At 34.3% G+C, this 16536-nt stretch overlaps 2 protein-coding genes across 9 annotated transcripts in view; one reads left to right on the top strand and one right to left on the bottom strand.

Annotated features, from left to right (window-relative positions):
• Positions 1–14586, bottom strand: part of LOC138715178 (cilia- and flagella- associated protein 210-like) — a 30257-nt gene extending 15671 nt beyond the window's left edge. Inside the window, exons 1-4 of one of the 3 annotated variants that reach the window (XM_069847754.1) lie at positions 14449–14586; positions 3592–3714; positions 1445–1732; positions 698–892 (exon numbers count right to left, since the gene is read on the bottom strand). In XM_069847754.1, coding sequence (XP_069703855.1) covers positions 698–892; positions 1445–1666 — 417 coding nt within the window. In that variant the 5' untranslated portion in view covers positions 1667–1732; positions 3592–3714; positions 14449–14586. Of the gene's footprint in view, positions 1–697; positions 893–1444; positions 1733–3591; positions 3715–13031; positions 13141–14448 lie in introns of those variants that run through there. The other 2 variants (XM_069847753.1, XM_069847755.1) reach the window with 2 other exon arrangements.
• The window catches only part of Spt6 (transcription elongation factor Spt6), a 63312-nt gene continuing 60023 nt past the window's right edge, over positions 13248–16536 (top strand). For 3 of the 6 annotated variants that reach the window (XM_069847752.1, XM_069847751.1, XM_069847747.1), the window contains exons 1-3: positions 13248–13328; positions 13577–13646; positions 14786–14861. In XM_069847752.1, coding sequence (XP_069703853.1) covers positions 13608–13646; positions 14786–14861 — 115 coding nt within the window. In that variant the 5' untranslated portion in view covers positions 13248–13328; positions 13577–13607. Of the gene's footprint in view, positions 13647–14785; positions 14862–16536 lie in introns of all 6 variants that reach the window. The other 3 variants (XM_069847749.1, XM_069847750.1, XM_069847748.1) reach the window with 3 other exon arrangements.

Here is a 16536-nt window from a genome sequence, read left to right as displayed (position 1 = left end):
ATATGTGATTGTGTCGATTCTTTCATTCTGGAATATTGGTGCAATGAAGGACTTTATTTTTTTTTTTCCGCACGTTTCTGAAGAATTACTTTCAGTGATGGGTCCTAAAATTGCTAGAAATGAAACAAAGTTCAAAGAGGCAAACCAATGAAAGAATGACTAAGCTTAATTTTGAATTTTATGGAAAGTGGTAATTCCTACAGAATGCTAGAGGTGTTTTTTAGTTTCACGATCATCCATTTCAACATTCATACTGGAAGTGTGTTCTCTGCTCTCAGAAATACACAGAAATAAAATAGAACCTCTAACCGTGTGTTTTTCAACACAATCAATTGAATACTTATGTTGATGAACACTCACACGACTTCATGATACACTTATCATTCAACGCAATTGGATGACATTGCTTTGATAAAGACTGACAACTATTGGAAACAAGTAACATGATTCATGCGACATCTTGTGTTGTGTGTCATGTCTACACTTTCAAACGAGGTCATAATGCACGGTCTTGTGACAAGATCATATGACCATGTCACTCAAGTGTAGGAGCAATGAAGCCGGAAACCTAAGTTTGCAAGTGTCATGGAACTAAATTGATTCAAGTCTAAAAGTGCAATGGACTATCAATTCTTCCTAACATTAATGTATTGCTACAATATAGCGTATTGCAAAACTTCTATGAAAAGTATCATACCTCAGAGAATCTGAGACTCTGGTTTAACATTTTAACATTATCTTTATTGTAATACAGAGCTTTCTGACAGTCCTCAAGATACTTCTTCTTTTCAGCTGCTTGCTCCTTCCTAAATGCTTTCTGAACGTCATTTCTTCTCTTTTCAATTGCTGCAAGTCTTGCCTTATTAGCAGCTATTCTTCGTTCTCGTAGATTCTGTGAAAAATATTTTTATACTTCTAACATCTCAGTGGAATTTTAAATACTGTACATTATTTAATGATACGAAGAAACCATGAATAATACAAATATAAATGAAGTACTTGTCTTAATTGTCCATAAAAACAATAAATATGCTAATTCGAGGCATTCTCAGAAAAAATTATAGTAATATTAGCAAATAAAGAGAAATAAGTTTGAATTTGTAACCCATTAAGAAAAATTCTACTGACATATAGGTACCAGTCTTGTCTAAACGTAACATGTTTAAGTAAATTACTCCACAGTCGTTTGCAACAGTAATATATTGACCATTTCGAAAAAAAAATCGCATGTGTTAAGAAAGTACCAGAAGGTAATCGATTAATATAAAATTATACCACAGTCTAGTATATACAGTCACGAAGCTTGAGTTGTGAGAGTGCTAGGATAGACTGTGCTGGTATAGCGATCCTAGTGGTTAGCAACTATCTATGGATGCATATTTACTACGTATTGAGCTTCGTGACTGTATATACTAGACTGTGATTATACTGTGCATGTTCTCACCTGTAATGTGTTGTCCCAGTCCTTTATGATTAATTGTGATTTTTCTTTAATTTTTTCTCTCATCATATGCTGTTCTTCTGCGTATTCTGTATCTTTATATAGAAATTGCATATGTCCTTTGATCCTATTCCATTCTGACTTATCTAATACCAATGCATCTTGTTTCACCCATTTTCCAGTATTGAACTCTCTAACTGGGAGTTCAATGGGTACAGAATTCATTGTGATATAAATTCTTGATTACTTCGTTACCTTTAATTTACTTTTAGCAACGTAAAGATATTGCAACTGCAAGAAAATATTGCACATCATATAATATTACCTGATTTATTTTGTGACTTTGTTACCATTAGCAACAATTGCTATGAAAAAAAAAAAAAACATAAATTTTCAGTATGCCTATTATGTTTCTTATAATTCTATTTTGTATTAACCTAGCTGTCATCACCCTTTCATACTGACGATAATTACCATAGAACTATAGAAGTTTAATTTTACATTCAGCCGTGCATTGATATCTTAAGTTCTCTCCTGACAGGTACCGATATCATATTTAAAAAATCTCCCTTTATTTCATAATACAAAAGTACATACACAAACAGAAGACCGAGACGAGACAAGACCTATTAAAGATTAGGTCTATTTTTAGATAGTTTTTACAAGTTCACCAAAATTAAATTATGAAAATAATGTTAGTTTAACTTTCGAATATGAATTTTTATATTTTAGGCAATTATTATGATATTTATCATACACACTAACATTACACTAATCTCTTTAGTAAAGTTGTTGTTGTTTTCTAATGCCAGGCGTTTGACAATAAAGTCATTTGACCTCTTGCACTCCAATATTTTTCAAAGATATTATCATGGTCAGCCACTGAAGCACTGATTTTGAGGTACCGGTATTCCGAATCCATTTCTTGGTTTGAGTTGCACAATGGGCAGTTAGGGGACTGATATATTCCAATTCTATGCAGGTGTTTGGCCAAACAATCATGGCCTGTTGCCAATCTAAATGCAGCTACAGACGATTTTCGTGGTAAATCGGGAAGTAACTGTGGATTATGATGCAGAGAGTTCCATTTTTTCCCTTGAGATTGTGCTATCAAATTTTGTTTGTTGAAGTCTAAGTATGTAGATTTAATAAATCTTTTCACAGAGTAATATGTAGATTTAGTGAGAAAATGGCAAGTTGTAGCCGATTTAAGTGAACACCATATTTTAACGTTTTGGTGGCTACTTCATTCACACACAACCCCCAGAATGTCTGGAGGACCACACCTGCTGTTGGTCGACAGGTCCACTGGACCTAGCTGGGAGATCTTGTTGATCACCAGCTTTCCCTCCTTAAGCCACTGGAGGACGATTTTAGTGCCATAGCAGGTCAGCACTAGGAACAGAAAAGTAGAAAGAGGAGGAAGGAAAGTGAAATGAACCCCTAGGCCTCGAATGCTCTAATGCCGTCGGGGTCGAAGAAAGTAAGAGTTCAGTCAGAGGACTGGATAGGAAAGGGTAAAGAGGGAATTAGGTATTGGATAGAGGAAAATTATACCAAATTCAGTCATTAACTCATCAAGCTGACCAGTGCTAATTGATGAGTAGCCCCTCTCTTTAGTTCAGCTTGTAAAATTATGCTTACTAACAGCTGCACGACGGGAAGGTAGGGATGGGACATTGGGTATTTGTCCAGGTTGGTTCCTTAAAGCCTTCAGGGGGAAGGGTTAATGGCTCTCCCCCCTGTATCCGACAGATACCCTTTTGCAGCCTCTTTAGTAAAGTAGGCTAGCCCTTTTAGATCTCCAAAATCGGACAGTCAAGTGAGAGATATTAGATAGAGAAGAATACCCTGATTCTCGCTCTTTTCCTTCCCATCTTAAAGCATAATGATAATGACCAATCTGATAAATGCACTCAGAATAGTTAGTCATTATTATTATCATTCCTCCACAATCCAGCTGAAGTCTGCCAATGCTACTTATCTTTAATTCAAGTGGACTGTCTTTAAAAATCCACATACCGGTACTAGCTACAATATTGCAAAAGTTTAGATTCAGTGATATACCCTTCTTTCAGCTGATCGGTTTTTGAGCAGTTTAATTTATAAGTTACTTTTCGAAAATTAAACAATTTGTACACGATACATACCTATGAGCAGATATAAATTGTGTGCATATCTGCGAATTCTCTCAATCAATATCATAATTATGTAAAAAATTGGAAGGCATATGCAATTCCAGCCTGAATCCCGTAATGTTGTGAGATTGATTTCTGAAATGTAAGAGGAAAAGTATCAATTTTGATGGAAAACTGAATTTGAAATAATGAAAAAATAGAGGCCTTAATGTTTTTGCAATTCATTAATGAAACTGTGTGAAATGTCAAACGTGATGAACAGTATGAAGTACCTACATTAAAACTAATACCGTCAAATTAGATACCAGAAAATTCATTTATTTATTTATTTACTTAGTTACTGTACCTACTGATCTACATATTTGTTTGTTTATTTATTTGATTATTTAATGGTCAGTTGGTGATATATGGATCACTGACTATAAAAAAACAAAAACAACTAAAGAAAGGTCACCTTCATACTTCCTTCCCAGTAGTGTTCAACTTCTGTGGAGCAGTGAAGCACAGGACACTTATGAAGATGTTGATGGTTCATTTCTTCAAGGTTGCAAAAAACGCGGGTTGGCGATAGCAAGATTTCTAAATGGTAGCAGTGTTTCCTATACCATGACCAGTGTTGAGACGGAAGGTAGCCACTGCATTTCTTCTTGGTTCACATGATATGTTCTGGATCAATCATCTATGGATTTCCTTTTGAAAAACTATTTCACATATTTCTTCGCATAAATAGATGACACAGCTTTCTGGAGAGATATGGGTTTTTAGTTCCTTTTTGGCTAGTGTGTCTGCCTGTCCATTCCCGTAAATCTCACAGTGTCCTGGGATCCACTGGAGAGCAACTGTTTTGCCATTTTGTTTTAGGGTGTTCTGGCAATTCAGGATATACAGTGAGGAGGGGAGAGAAGTTTTACTAATAGACTGAATGACTGCTTTAGAGTCAGATAGGATGACAGCATTTGTAAATTTATTTTGATATAGAATGAGTTGACTTAATGCCACTTATTTGGCCTCTACTCTATCGTGACCAACTGGTATATAAAAAGAGAACAAGTTGGTGTAGATGCTGACTTCTACGTTGGTATATTCTTCCATTTTGCAGCAGTCAGTATATATAAAGGTCCTATTATCTTCAGGATATCTAGCATTGATTGTTTCAAGAACTAACAGTCCGAGGCTGCTTTGTCTATGTGGCTTTTAGTAATAGGTTGTTCTAACTCTATGGATGACCTGTTGCTGTCCATTTTTTGTTGCTCTATTAATGATTGGTGAGGGCTGATTATTATTGTTAATCTTTCTTTAATCTTTATGGCATGTTAGATAAATCCATTCTGCATTTTAAATTGTCTCCCACTGATGCTATAGGGTCATTCCATATCAAATCAACAAGGCACTCAACCCGACCGACTCAGATTTCTTTCAAATTTTGAGGGTTTGTTTTACCTGCCGCGCTAACTAAAACTGCCAAGTTTCATATGTCCTGTGCTTTTCGTTTTTTGTCAGTGGCGTTTCAAACACGAAGAAAAATCACATTTTTGTAAGCACGCCGCTTCAATTAAAATTATATATCTCAACAACGTCTCCAGATAAATTTACAAAAATTGGGTGATACATTCTTAATATGTGATAGTTTTTATTGCTTATATTGTTTTCTGCATGTATTCAATTACACTAAAAAAAACATGGTGAAACAATTTTCATATATTCATATTTAAAAATGCAGGGGTTCTATTTTAATGAAAAAAATATATAGTACGCCTCAATTAGTGATATAATGAACTGATAAGTTTCAACTTGGAATCATCATAGGTTACAAAGATAAAAATTATTATGTCACAGCAAGCGTAAGCTAACCTTATAAGTCGCGATAATTATGTCCCACACATTCGTTGTACCGGTATTTAATTATATTTGATCATATTCTTGAATGTCACTATGTAATTTAACATGTAGTACATAATTCGAATTTTTTAAATTATTACCTGAAATAAATTATTGTCACATGGATTTTGTTAAACCTGAAGTTCTGTAAGAAATGCTTACCTTTCATTGCTGAGATGAAATAGCCTGATCATCTTTCCAGACAGGATGCTGCGTTGTTTCAGCTGCATTTTAAAACTGCTTAGCAAGTATAATATCCATCCTAAACAGCAGGACTCTATGAAACTTGTGTTCCAGGCACTGCGGTGGATTTTGCAAATCGAAGAGCAAGCATTTTTTCCTCTTCAGTATAGCATTTTTTAGTCGCATAAACGGTATTAATGTTTGGGAGATGATCCCTTGTCCAATCGTACAATTCCCTAGGTGTAGTTATTTGTTTATCAGATGGTCTCTGCAAACTAGCAAAAGCAGCAAACCTTTTAAGTGTTTCACCTACAACGTCGTAGGTCTTTTGCCATGCGATATGCAAAAATAATGCAATTCTGTTGGAAATCCAAAATCTTCTCCATGTAATGTGAGGTTCAGGAAATTTTTTCCTATTTTTATACTGAGCAGAGAATCCATCGGAGAAATATATAATTTTTGTGGTGAATTACAGATGTTTGTTTTAATGACTCCATTAGATATTTTTGAAACAGATGTACAGCTGTAGTGTCATATTTCGGGCAGTGTGAAATTATTACCAGATTTTTAATAGAGACTGTATCGGATGACGATTCGTTATGATATATTACGAAAGTACGAATGGTTGTCTGCACATTAGTCCTTGATATGACTGAATTTCATCTTGGATTACGAAATAATAGTTTTCAGCGAAGTCACATAACACAATAAGCAGGCATGGCTGTAGAAATGATTTCATATCACGTAGAAACTTCCTTTGTCCAGGTGATATAAATGAGTGAGTCAGTAAATCACCAAGTTTCTCCAAGAGACAGTTGAAAATTTTGTCTGTGGGTTTCATTATAGTCTCAAGCGTTGATCGGTCAGTCGTCATCCACTGCTTGTAGGTCACTGATTCACTGAAGTTTTATACGAAACATTTCTCTAAACCCTCTCTTATTTTGAATGGTTCAGGACATCCTGTACATTTCCTGAACAAGCAATTTATATGAGGAGGTTTGCACACCATAGTAGCCAAGAAATGTTAAGTTGGAAAGTATAAAGAAAAATTTTCTTGAAATCCACGTAGACCTGAAACTTTAATAAATTGCTTCCGGCATAAGTTTTACATTCTGATAAGGACACAAACACAGACAGTATAGTCCACTAACTCCAGCTAAAATACAATTTTTTGGTCAGGGTTAGAATTTTTAAATGCTGCATATAATTAATTTTTGCTCATATGATTTACTCCCTGATTCTTTAATCACAACAAATATTTCTTACCAGGCATCATTCTGCTTATCTCGTCAGAACAACAGAATTCTTTAGCTTTACCGGCAACAGCCGCGAGCAAGGGTTTTCCAGGTTTCGGATTTGGTGAACACAAAATTCCCCTTCCCTTTGCCAGGACTTTGGCTTTCCGAATTATGTATTCGAAAGCTGAAAGAAACTCTTTTTTATATTATTTACGCTCCAGCTTTTATGTAGTAGTGTTAAAATGGCGATTTTCTCACTTTTACCTGAATTTTGAAAATTTTCCTGCAACTGAGACAAAATTTCAGAATCAGAAGGTCCTGGTTCCTCGGCATCTTTAATATCGAAGACTTTGTATTTTACAATATTTTCAAATTTCTGTCTCTTATATTTCTCTTGTTGTAGCCTTTCTTGTTTAATAAGGAACACACCTTGGTCAAAAAGACTTGTATTTAATGAACTTACATTTACTGTAGAGTCGACGTATTCTTCATTAGTAGAGTCATTATGAGGATTCTGCGTAATAGCATTATATTATATTTTTATTTCTTTGTGACACATAGCGCACACCTTTTGTTCCTGTTTTAAATCAGGAAATACATTAAGCATCCACGATATAACACTTCTTAAATTTTTCCTTTAATTACAATGCCTTGATTTCTCGAAGGGATTGCAGCAAACATAGACCTATAATTTAAAACGCGACTCCATTATATCGCACAAAACTACCACATACTACGAAAACTAACGACACTGCACTTGAAACAGATTGCACGTTTTGTATAAATTGAAGACTGTATAAACTGCCACTCATGACGGCCTGACAGATCTACGACGCAGCTTATCAGACAAGTACGAACTCGCTCGCATGCAGTGTTGGTGTAAGACAGGTTTAAGTGCTACAAACCAATACATTGATATATTTTTTTACTGATATTCCTGAAACGTTTCCAAAATGAAACTTACACCAAGGGGAGAATACTCTTACCTCTATAACATACATTTTTCGCGAAATAATTTATGTCCCGCATTTATAGATATTTAAAGTTAAAATGTGTTTCACGTGACCATTCAATAAAGAATTCATTACTTTGATGCAAACCTATTTTTATTGAAACGTATGATCCCTTAGCTTTAAAATAAGCCCAAGTTTAAGATTCTACCTCAATTAGAAGAGAAGTTATGAATTATTTTTATTGACATAGTATGTGACATTTTTACATTTTTTCTCGTATTGACCGAATTGTTGTATGGATATCGTGCATTATTGAGGGCTAAAATTTTACATAATTACTTAACTTAAGATTCTTTACCATCCCACCAAATTTAATGAAAATCTGAGGTGGTCGGGTTGAAAAGTCCACTTTTTTTTATGTTGATTTGACATGGAATGCCCCTATATGTTCTCCAGTAAGCATCTGACCTTCTGATGAGTTTTTCGTAGAGAAGAATGGTTTTTTCTTCTAGTGTTTTTCTGAGAGATTTCACATCTGTCAACAGAAGTATAGTGTCGATTGGGGTGTAAAATAGACCTACCTCCTCGTGGTACATCCTGGAAATGCATTGTGGCTAAATGTTCTATAACAGGGCAATGTTAAACAAAATAGCCAACCATCCTTCTAGGGATACACATCTTAAAATGTCAGAAAATTAAAAATGTAATATTCTTATAAATTTAAAACCTAGTTTCTTAATGTGCCAAATGTATTGATTTATTAAAGTGCATTTACTGTTGAGCAATTAAGTTGATGATGTGTAAATAAATTAGTTTATTTTAGCAGAATTTTTGCTTAGAGATATTTAGACACCAAAAGTTCTGTCTGAAAAAGTTTTCAATTGAAGGTACAATACCAGTATTAGTAAATTAGTTGGGGAAAAAAATATTTACAGCAACTCTACTTATCAATAAATTTATCAATCGCGAAATGCACTCATGCTGGGTGTCAAGATTAGAATCCTATCATTTTCGACATGCATACGCTTTTATTTTCCGGAACTGCATTCCGGTGCATTCCTGCCCAACAAAACCACTGGGAGGTATAATTCTGTAAATATTATTTAATCATTCAGAGGATATTTACGTCTACTTCTATTTTCGTAACAGATAAGAGTTACGTGAATTTTGCAAAGTAATTTGCATAATCCGACGATTAAATTAATATATATTATCAGAAGAACAATGCAGTTTCAAAAAGGTCGCTCATGTTCAGACTGCATATTTATAGCAGAGCAAATAATCCAAAAGAAGATAAAATTTAATTTACCAATTTGTATTTTATTTATTGATTTCGAAAAGGCTTTTGACAGACTGTCAAGGACAACACTATGGGAAATTATGTAGGCCTACCTACAAAAGAAGGTTTCAGGCCACATAGTAAGAGTAATTCAAAGCCTCTATTATGGAACATTTTAACTATTGACAAAGGAGTTCATATTAACAATAAATCAATAAGAACAAACCATGCTGTAAAACAAAGCTGTCTGTTTTCGTTGATATCATGTCGTCCGTTTAATTTGTCAGTTAATTCTGCATACCGTAAAAAAAATAATAAAATGTTGTTGTTGTTGTTGTCTAGTGCCTTGCATTTGGCAATGAAGCCATTAGCAGTCATGCTTTCCAATACTTTTGAACTGTAGTTTCTTCTGATCTTAATGCTTCACAGGTCTTCAAGTGGTCTTCATTCATTTCTGCTGGATCGTTACACAGGACACATATGGGTGAAGCTGAGATACCTATTCTGTAGAGATGACTTGCTAGACAGTCATGATTTGTCAATAGTCTGAAGGCTGCAACTGCTGTTTTCCTTGGTCTCTGGGGGATTATATCTGGGTTGGAAAGTAGTGTAATCCATTTTTTGTCTTTAGCATTTGATTCTATTTCTTGTAGGTATGAATGAGAAAATTTTGTAGTGATCAAGCGTTTTATTGAGGAATATGAGAAATTAAATTTAGATTTTTGTTTTATTGTTGTGCCTTTCTTTGCAAGTGTGTCTGCGGTTTCATTCCCCATGACTCCACAGTGTGCTGGAATCCATTGAAGACGGACAATCTTATTAACTTTTTGGAGTTGTGTTAACATTTTGTAGCATTCTCTTATTTTTGTTGACTTCTTTGTAGCATTTAAACATATTCCCTGAATTGCAGCTTTAGAATCTGAAAGAATTACTGTCTTGTTATATTTATTTAAGGGAAGATTTAATAATTGTCGGAGAGCAATGTGTATAGCCTCTATTTCACCATCATAATTTGTTGTGTCCCTGCCAACAGAATGATAAAAGGAAAAATGTGTACATGTAACTCCAGATCCAGTAAGGTTTTCTGTGGTTGATCCATCAGTATATATGTGTAGCCATTCTTCTGTAGGGTATCTAGTATTGATCGTTTCCAGTGCTAGAAGTTTTTGTATTTCTTTTGGTGTGTCTGATTTACTTATTTCCTCTGTTAATTCCAAACTGAAGGTAGGTTGCAATAATTCCAATGGATTTTCTCTTATAAGTAAATTTTCTCTTGTGTTAGGAATGCTCAATTTGGATTTAATCTGTGTTACCTTTTCTAGGAATCTACTATGAGTTTTAAGGATTGAGGAAGGGAGGTTCTTTTCTGTCCATTTAGAGTTTGGCAGTCGTAACATTTTCTCATGTTGGAGCAGTGCTTGTTCTTCTATTTTTGTTGTTATTGATGGGATCCGTGTTAAGGCAAGCATGGCATCAACAGGTGTGGATTTAACTGCTCCAGTGATTAGGCGAAGAGCCTGATTTTGTATTTGTTCAAGTTTATTGATGTTAGCATTTGCTGCTGTTATTAAAGCTTCAGAACAGTACAAGAGGTTTGGTTTAATATACATTTTGTATGTTGTATTAAGGACTCTCCTTGAGCAGCCCCATTTAGCACTAGCTAACCTTTTCAGGATTTGCAGTTTCTTTTCAACCTTTTCTGAGATGTTGGTTATATGTTTTTTCCAACTAAGTTTTCTGTCGAAAGTGATGCCCAAGTATTTGGCATCATCAACTGCTTTGAGTGGTTTATCATTATAATTTATGGTAATATTCACTGGTTTATATTTTAGTGTAAATAATTCATAAGTTGTTTTTTCTACATTAATAGTCATGAGGTTTTTGGAGCTCCATTCATGTACCTTGTTGAGGGCTGTTTCTATTTTGTCTTTAATTAATTTGTTGTCCGAAGGACCCGTTGACCAACGACAGGTGCGGTCCCCCTTGCATAATGGGGGTTTACATCGGGTGATGTAACTGCCACATTGTAAAAACTGGTGCCCGTTAAGAAAACAGTTACATGAAAGCCACAACATACATGAGTATGAGTCCTAAAAACAATAAAATAAAAATGGAGAAAATCGTTTCAAATTGTCTCCTGCGTTTTATAGCCTATTGATGAAATGATTCGTGTTTTTCATTTCATATAAAAGCAATTATTTTTCTTACTAAAATCACTAGAGTCAATAGTTTGCGTCCACTGCTGCAGAGTGAGGATTTCACGTTAAGAAAAAAGCATTGAGCATATAGGGCTATTCCATCAAATGACCAGTTGCCATAGAAACGCCATTGCTTGTACAATGTATTAGGCAAGGCCCATAAAACCAATTCTTTTTTCTTAAAGTGGAATCCTCTATAGTGTGTCTGAATGTGAAATGAGCAGGCTCGGGTTCAAATCCTGGTTGGAATGGTTATACTATAAAACATCTTACTGGTTGGGGTTTTTCCGAGGGTTTTCCTCAACCAATTGAAGTAGAAATTGTTAAACAACTTTTGGTGTTAAACCACGTACTCATTTCTCCATACCTTATCCACATGTCATATCATTACAATATTAACATTACAGTTAGCGTATTTGCCTACTGATCTGGAGTTCAGCTCGGGCATGGGTTCAATTCCCGCATGGGCTGATCACCTGGTTGGCTTTTTCCTGAGGTTTTCCCCAACCATAGAGCGAATGTCAGATAAACTCTGGCGAATCTTCTGCCTCATCTCGCCATATACCATGTCATTATCACCAATTCCATCGACAATAAATAACCCAGTAGTTGATACAGCGTTGTTAAATAACCAAGTTTAAGAAAAAGTATTACAGTTCATAATGTTGTATATGTAGGTATAGGAGCGCGACTGTTCGGCGATAAATGCCATTCATAAAACAGGGATGGTTAAGGCATAATAAGCCTCAGGATGCGGTGCTAGCATTCGGGCCTCTCCTCCTTATGAAAGGGAGAACTCAATATGCGTTATTTCTGGAAAAATTCAATTAGTATCTATTGATAGTGAGTGAACAAAATCCCCACCAATATAGTTTGAGAGAAATTGCTGTAGATATATATATATATATATATATATATATATATATATATATATATATATATGTGTCCACGCCTGTGGAGTAACGGTTAGCACGTCTAGCCGCGAAACCAGGTGGCCCGGGTTCGATTCCCGGTCGGGGCAAGTTACCTGGTTGAGGTTTTTTCCGGGGTTTTCCCTCAACGCAATACGAGCAAATGCTGGGTAACTTACGGTGTTGGACCCCGGACTCATTTCACCGGCATTATCACCTTCATCTCATTCAGACGCTAAATAACCAAAGCTGTTGATAAAGCGTCGTAAAATAACCTAATAAAATAAAATATATATATGTCCTGCGCCATGGCGTCGTTGTTTAAGGCATCCTACCTAGGAATGCGTGCTGGTTCGAGTCCTCATGAGGGAAGAAATTTTCTCATGAAATTTCGGCCAGCGTATGGGACCAGTGCCCACCCAGCATCGTGATGCACTTGGGGACCTACGATAGGGAGTGAAATCCGGTTATGCAAACCAGCTATAACGGCTGGGGGGGGGGGCTCATCGTGCTAACCACGATACCTCCATTCTGGTTGGATGATCGTTCACCTCTGCTTCGGCATGTGGCCGTGAGGCCAACAGCCAGCTGGTCGGTCTTGGCCCTTCGTGGGCTGTAGCGCCATGGATTATATATGTATATATATATATTTTTTTTTTCAAGCGAGTAACAAATAAGTGAGAAATATTAAATAAGTAAATACGAAATTAAGAAATAAATAAATAAACAAATTAAATCACATTAAATTAAATATATTAAATAAGTTAAATTAAATAAATACATGAATAAAAATATGCAAATGCAATGCTCACCTCTTGTGTAGTAGGCAAAACTATTGGCAAAACCGATTTGTTTAATCGTTACATTGTTGACTTCCCCACACCAGCGCACCTGGCGATGAAGTTTTGAAGTTTTTTGTCCCATGTCTGATCTGTTCTTGTCTGTAAATGATCTGTGATGTCAATAATCTTTGGGATACACATGCACACTTTGCGCTAATAAAAAATATTATATAATCTTTGCTGTAAGTGGCCTTGGCCACCGCCATGTTAGTTAATATCCTGTTCTGAAGAGAATTTGGAAGTAATCGGCAATTATATACATTTCCTGTAATTATCGCAAAAAGTTAAACGGGACTACATAAATTAAACCCTCCAGAAAATAATGCTTCATTATTAAAAATTAGTGTAGAACCTAAAGATTTCTACTACATTTATTTTGTGTAAGGTGTCCTGACACATGTTAATGAATAAATACCCTCGGCACCTTTATTACTGAGAACGTTTTGATAATTTTACTTTAGTGAAATTGCATACAATTAGCATTGCCGAAAGTGTATATATTTTTTGGCTTTTAGGTAGTCGTCCTGTTATTATAAGACATCCTAAATGGCTGACTTTCTAGACTCCGAGGCTGAGGAGAGTGAGGTATGTTGAAATTTTTTAATGTCGGAGGTCGGTTTGAAACCAATATGTTCCTTTATAGTTATTTTACAATATTTAATAATATTACCAAATCTGGAATTGCCATTGGCAACAAATAAACGAAAATCATATTTCCACTGAAAGATGGGTGAATATATGTTATTTTAGCTTTCTACAAGTTTAAGATAGCATAGGCTAGGATTTTAGCAGTAGTCCTAACAGATATTACGATTAAGCGATATCGTACTTTTATATTTTGTTAGCTTTTACACGAGCCATTGTTTGTGCTGTAGATGAGTAGATAAATGTTAATTTTATATTTCTTTACAATTGCGTTACCACGTTAAGTTATACAAATGTATATTTAAGTTCTAGTCGAGTCACATGTACCCTAAAAAAAAGAAAGATTGAGTGCCGACACCAATTTCGCACCAAATTTTGGATAAAAGTGGGTGCCAGCGAAAAGGTGCGGTAGGGGGATATAATCCCTGTAGAATATGTTTAAATTATGAAAAATCTGCTGTATTTGTGTCACCCATATTACTTGGTCAGAATTAGGCCTACTCAGTAGAAAAATTATTTTAAAGTACAATTTATGCTAAGAAGACATAGAAATATATCATTAATATATTATAAAATGAAACGCAAAGAAAAAAAAAATCATACAGTTTCTAGTATTTAAAAAAATATATAATTCTCGTCTTAGTATAAAGTTATCAATTATATTGTATAACTTAAGGCTTCAGAGAAGCCAAATCTTAAAAGAGTTTACTTATATCACGATATAAGATAAGAAAATACTGACCTTAAAATCACTTAAATTTGCATGAAAAAAAAGCAATTGTCGATGATATCTTAAGCTAAGTTTCATAAGGAAAATAATTTTCCACCAAAATATCCTTGTAAATAGAAAGTATACGATGTAGGCAATGGTTACAATAAAATTTCATAATTTTAAAATTCTGATGAGATGTCCAGCTGATAAATAACACTTTAATAGGGGAAGTTTATGTGTCTCTAAAATGGTGTAGAAACAATAATAACTTCGGACAATGTTAAACTCTGCAAAAGCTGCAATTCACACGAGAACCAATTTGTCTCCTGAACTTTACTAATGGAATTCTTTATTCCTTTGTATACAGGATGAGGAAGTTGAGTATGGCAAAAAGCCAGCAAAACGCATGAAGACAATGGACAGTGATGAGGAAGACGAGGAAGGTATACAATTTATACATTACTGTTATGAATATTTAAGTACCCTATGGGATTATTTTTTCATTGAAAATGAGTCTGGAGCTAAAAGTCATTCACAATAAATTATCCATAGGGGAGGAAGTGAAATCGTATTACGAAGGAAAGAAATGCAGAATTTTTTTTTATATGTTCATACTGATACAATAAAATCATGTTTTTGTGCTCTTACTGCTATTGTAAAATAATGTTACTTAACGCAAATTAGGACTTCTAACAGTTTTACTTTGTTTGTTAAAAGCTACAGCTTATAAGAATATTCATGTAACTGGGTTGAATTTTTAGAACAGTTCATTACAGTAACATGAAATTGTCGTTTTTACCCAAAAAGAACATTGATATATACCGATCATATTATGATTTACGCGTTTCGTAATAATTTAGTTATACCATGTTCTGAATTATATTATTATTCATAGTTTGTTTCATTGAACTTTTATTCAAAAGATATGAATAAATTATTAAATAATTTAAATTCACATAAATGAGAAAATAAACTTAATTTTTCTGGATTGTACAGGGAAGGCATTCTAATCCCAAATTAAGAAATTTGTGTTCATTTATACATTATATGGTTTAAGTAGGCCTAGAGATATATGTATTTTCCACAAATTTATATAACATGGTTGCACTTTCTAATATTTTTCTGTTGAATAGCGACATTAAAAATTATATAATTGTTAAAAATATATTAGTGGTTTGTTATGAAACTATGAAGACATTTTATCTTTTTTGAACTCTTGGCCTCATTTACAATGCAGATTTAAAGGTAATTTTAACATTGACATGAAAGCTAGAAACTACACCATTGAATTCAATAATTCATAATATGTCAATGTAGATGTAACTACTGATGTAAACTTTGAAGTTTGGTAACTCAGCGTACTGATGTAAACTTCAAAGCTTGTACACCAAGTTCTTGTGTTAAAGTTTGTATCAAAACAAAGAACTTACCCAGTGAAAGAAACTCGCAACAAAATTTAGAAATAATTAGGTGCAGAGTAATTAATTTCTCTTAGCAAAACTTTCCCTGGTTATAGTTACTAGACCTTCTCATTTGTTTCTTTTATAAAACAAAACGTCATGGAGGTAATTGCTTGCTGATTCTTGAAGTAGAGTGTCACTGGATGTTTTTTATTTAAAATAAAGATCCATTAATTTGTACTGTAAATTATGCTATTTCATATAGGCCTACATCATTTCCAGATAAATTGACCTTTAGTTACTAAATATGAACAAATCCAACCAGTAGATTTGGAGAAATTCCTGTATGGCGACAGATAGCATATCAGAACCACTTTCCTGTTATCAAAGATATTGAAAACTGCGAAATTTTCAAAATCGATTTTTTTGCAACATCACAGTACTTTTTGTTTCGTAAAATGAGGAATTAAAAGAACTCGCGATTTTGCTAGCAAAGTGAAGTTTGTTTCGATGTGTATTTTTCAAATTTACGGTAGTTGAAAATATCTTGTTTCACACACACTAATTCTCATTTTGTAGGTTAGCTTACCAAGAAGTCGTGTGTAAAATAATAAAACTAAGATACAACGGAAATGCTGGGCCAAGATTTTCATGCATGGCAGTAATATAAAACCAAAGTTCCTAGCCATAATTTTGAATTTAATGTACTTCAATCTCA

The sequence above is a fragment of the Periplaneta americana genome, chromosome 15 (genome assembly GCF_040183065.1).
Source record: "Periplaneta americana isolate PAMFEO1 chromosome 15, P.americana_PAMFEO1_priV1, whole genome shotgun sequence".
NCBI lineage: Eukaryota > Metazoa > Arthropoda > Insecta > Blattodea > Blattidae > Periplaneta > Periplaneta americana.
The sequence above is the reverse complement of the archived record's forward strand: the minus strand, read 5'-3'. Positions and strand labels throughout refer to the sequence as shown.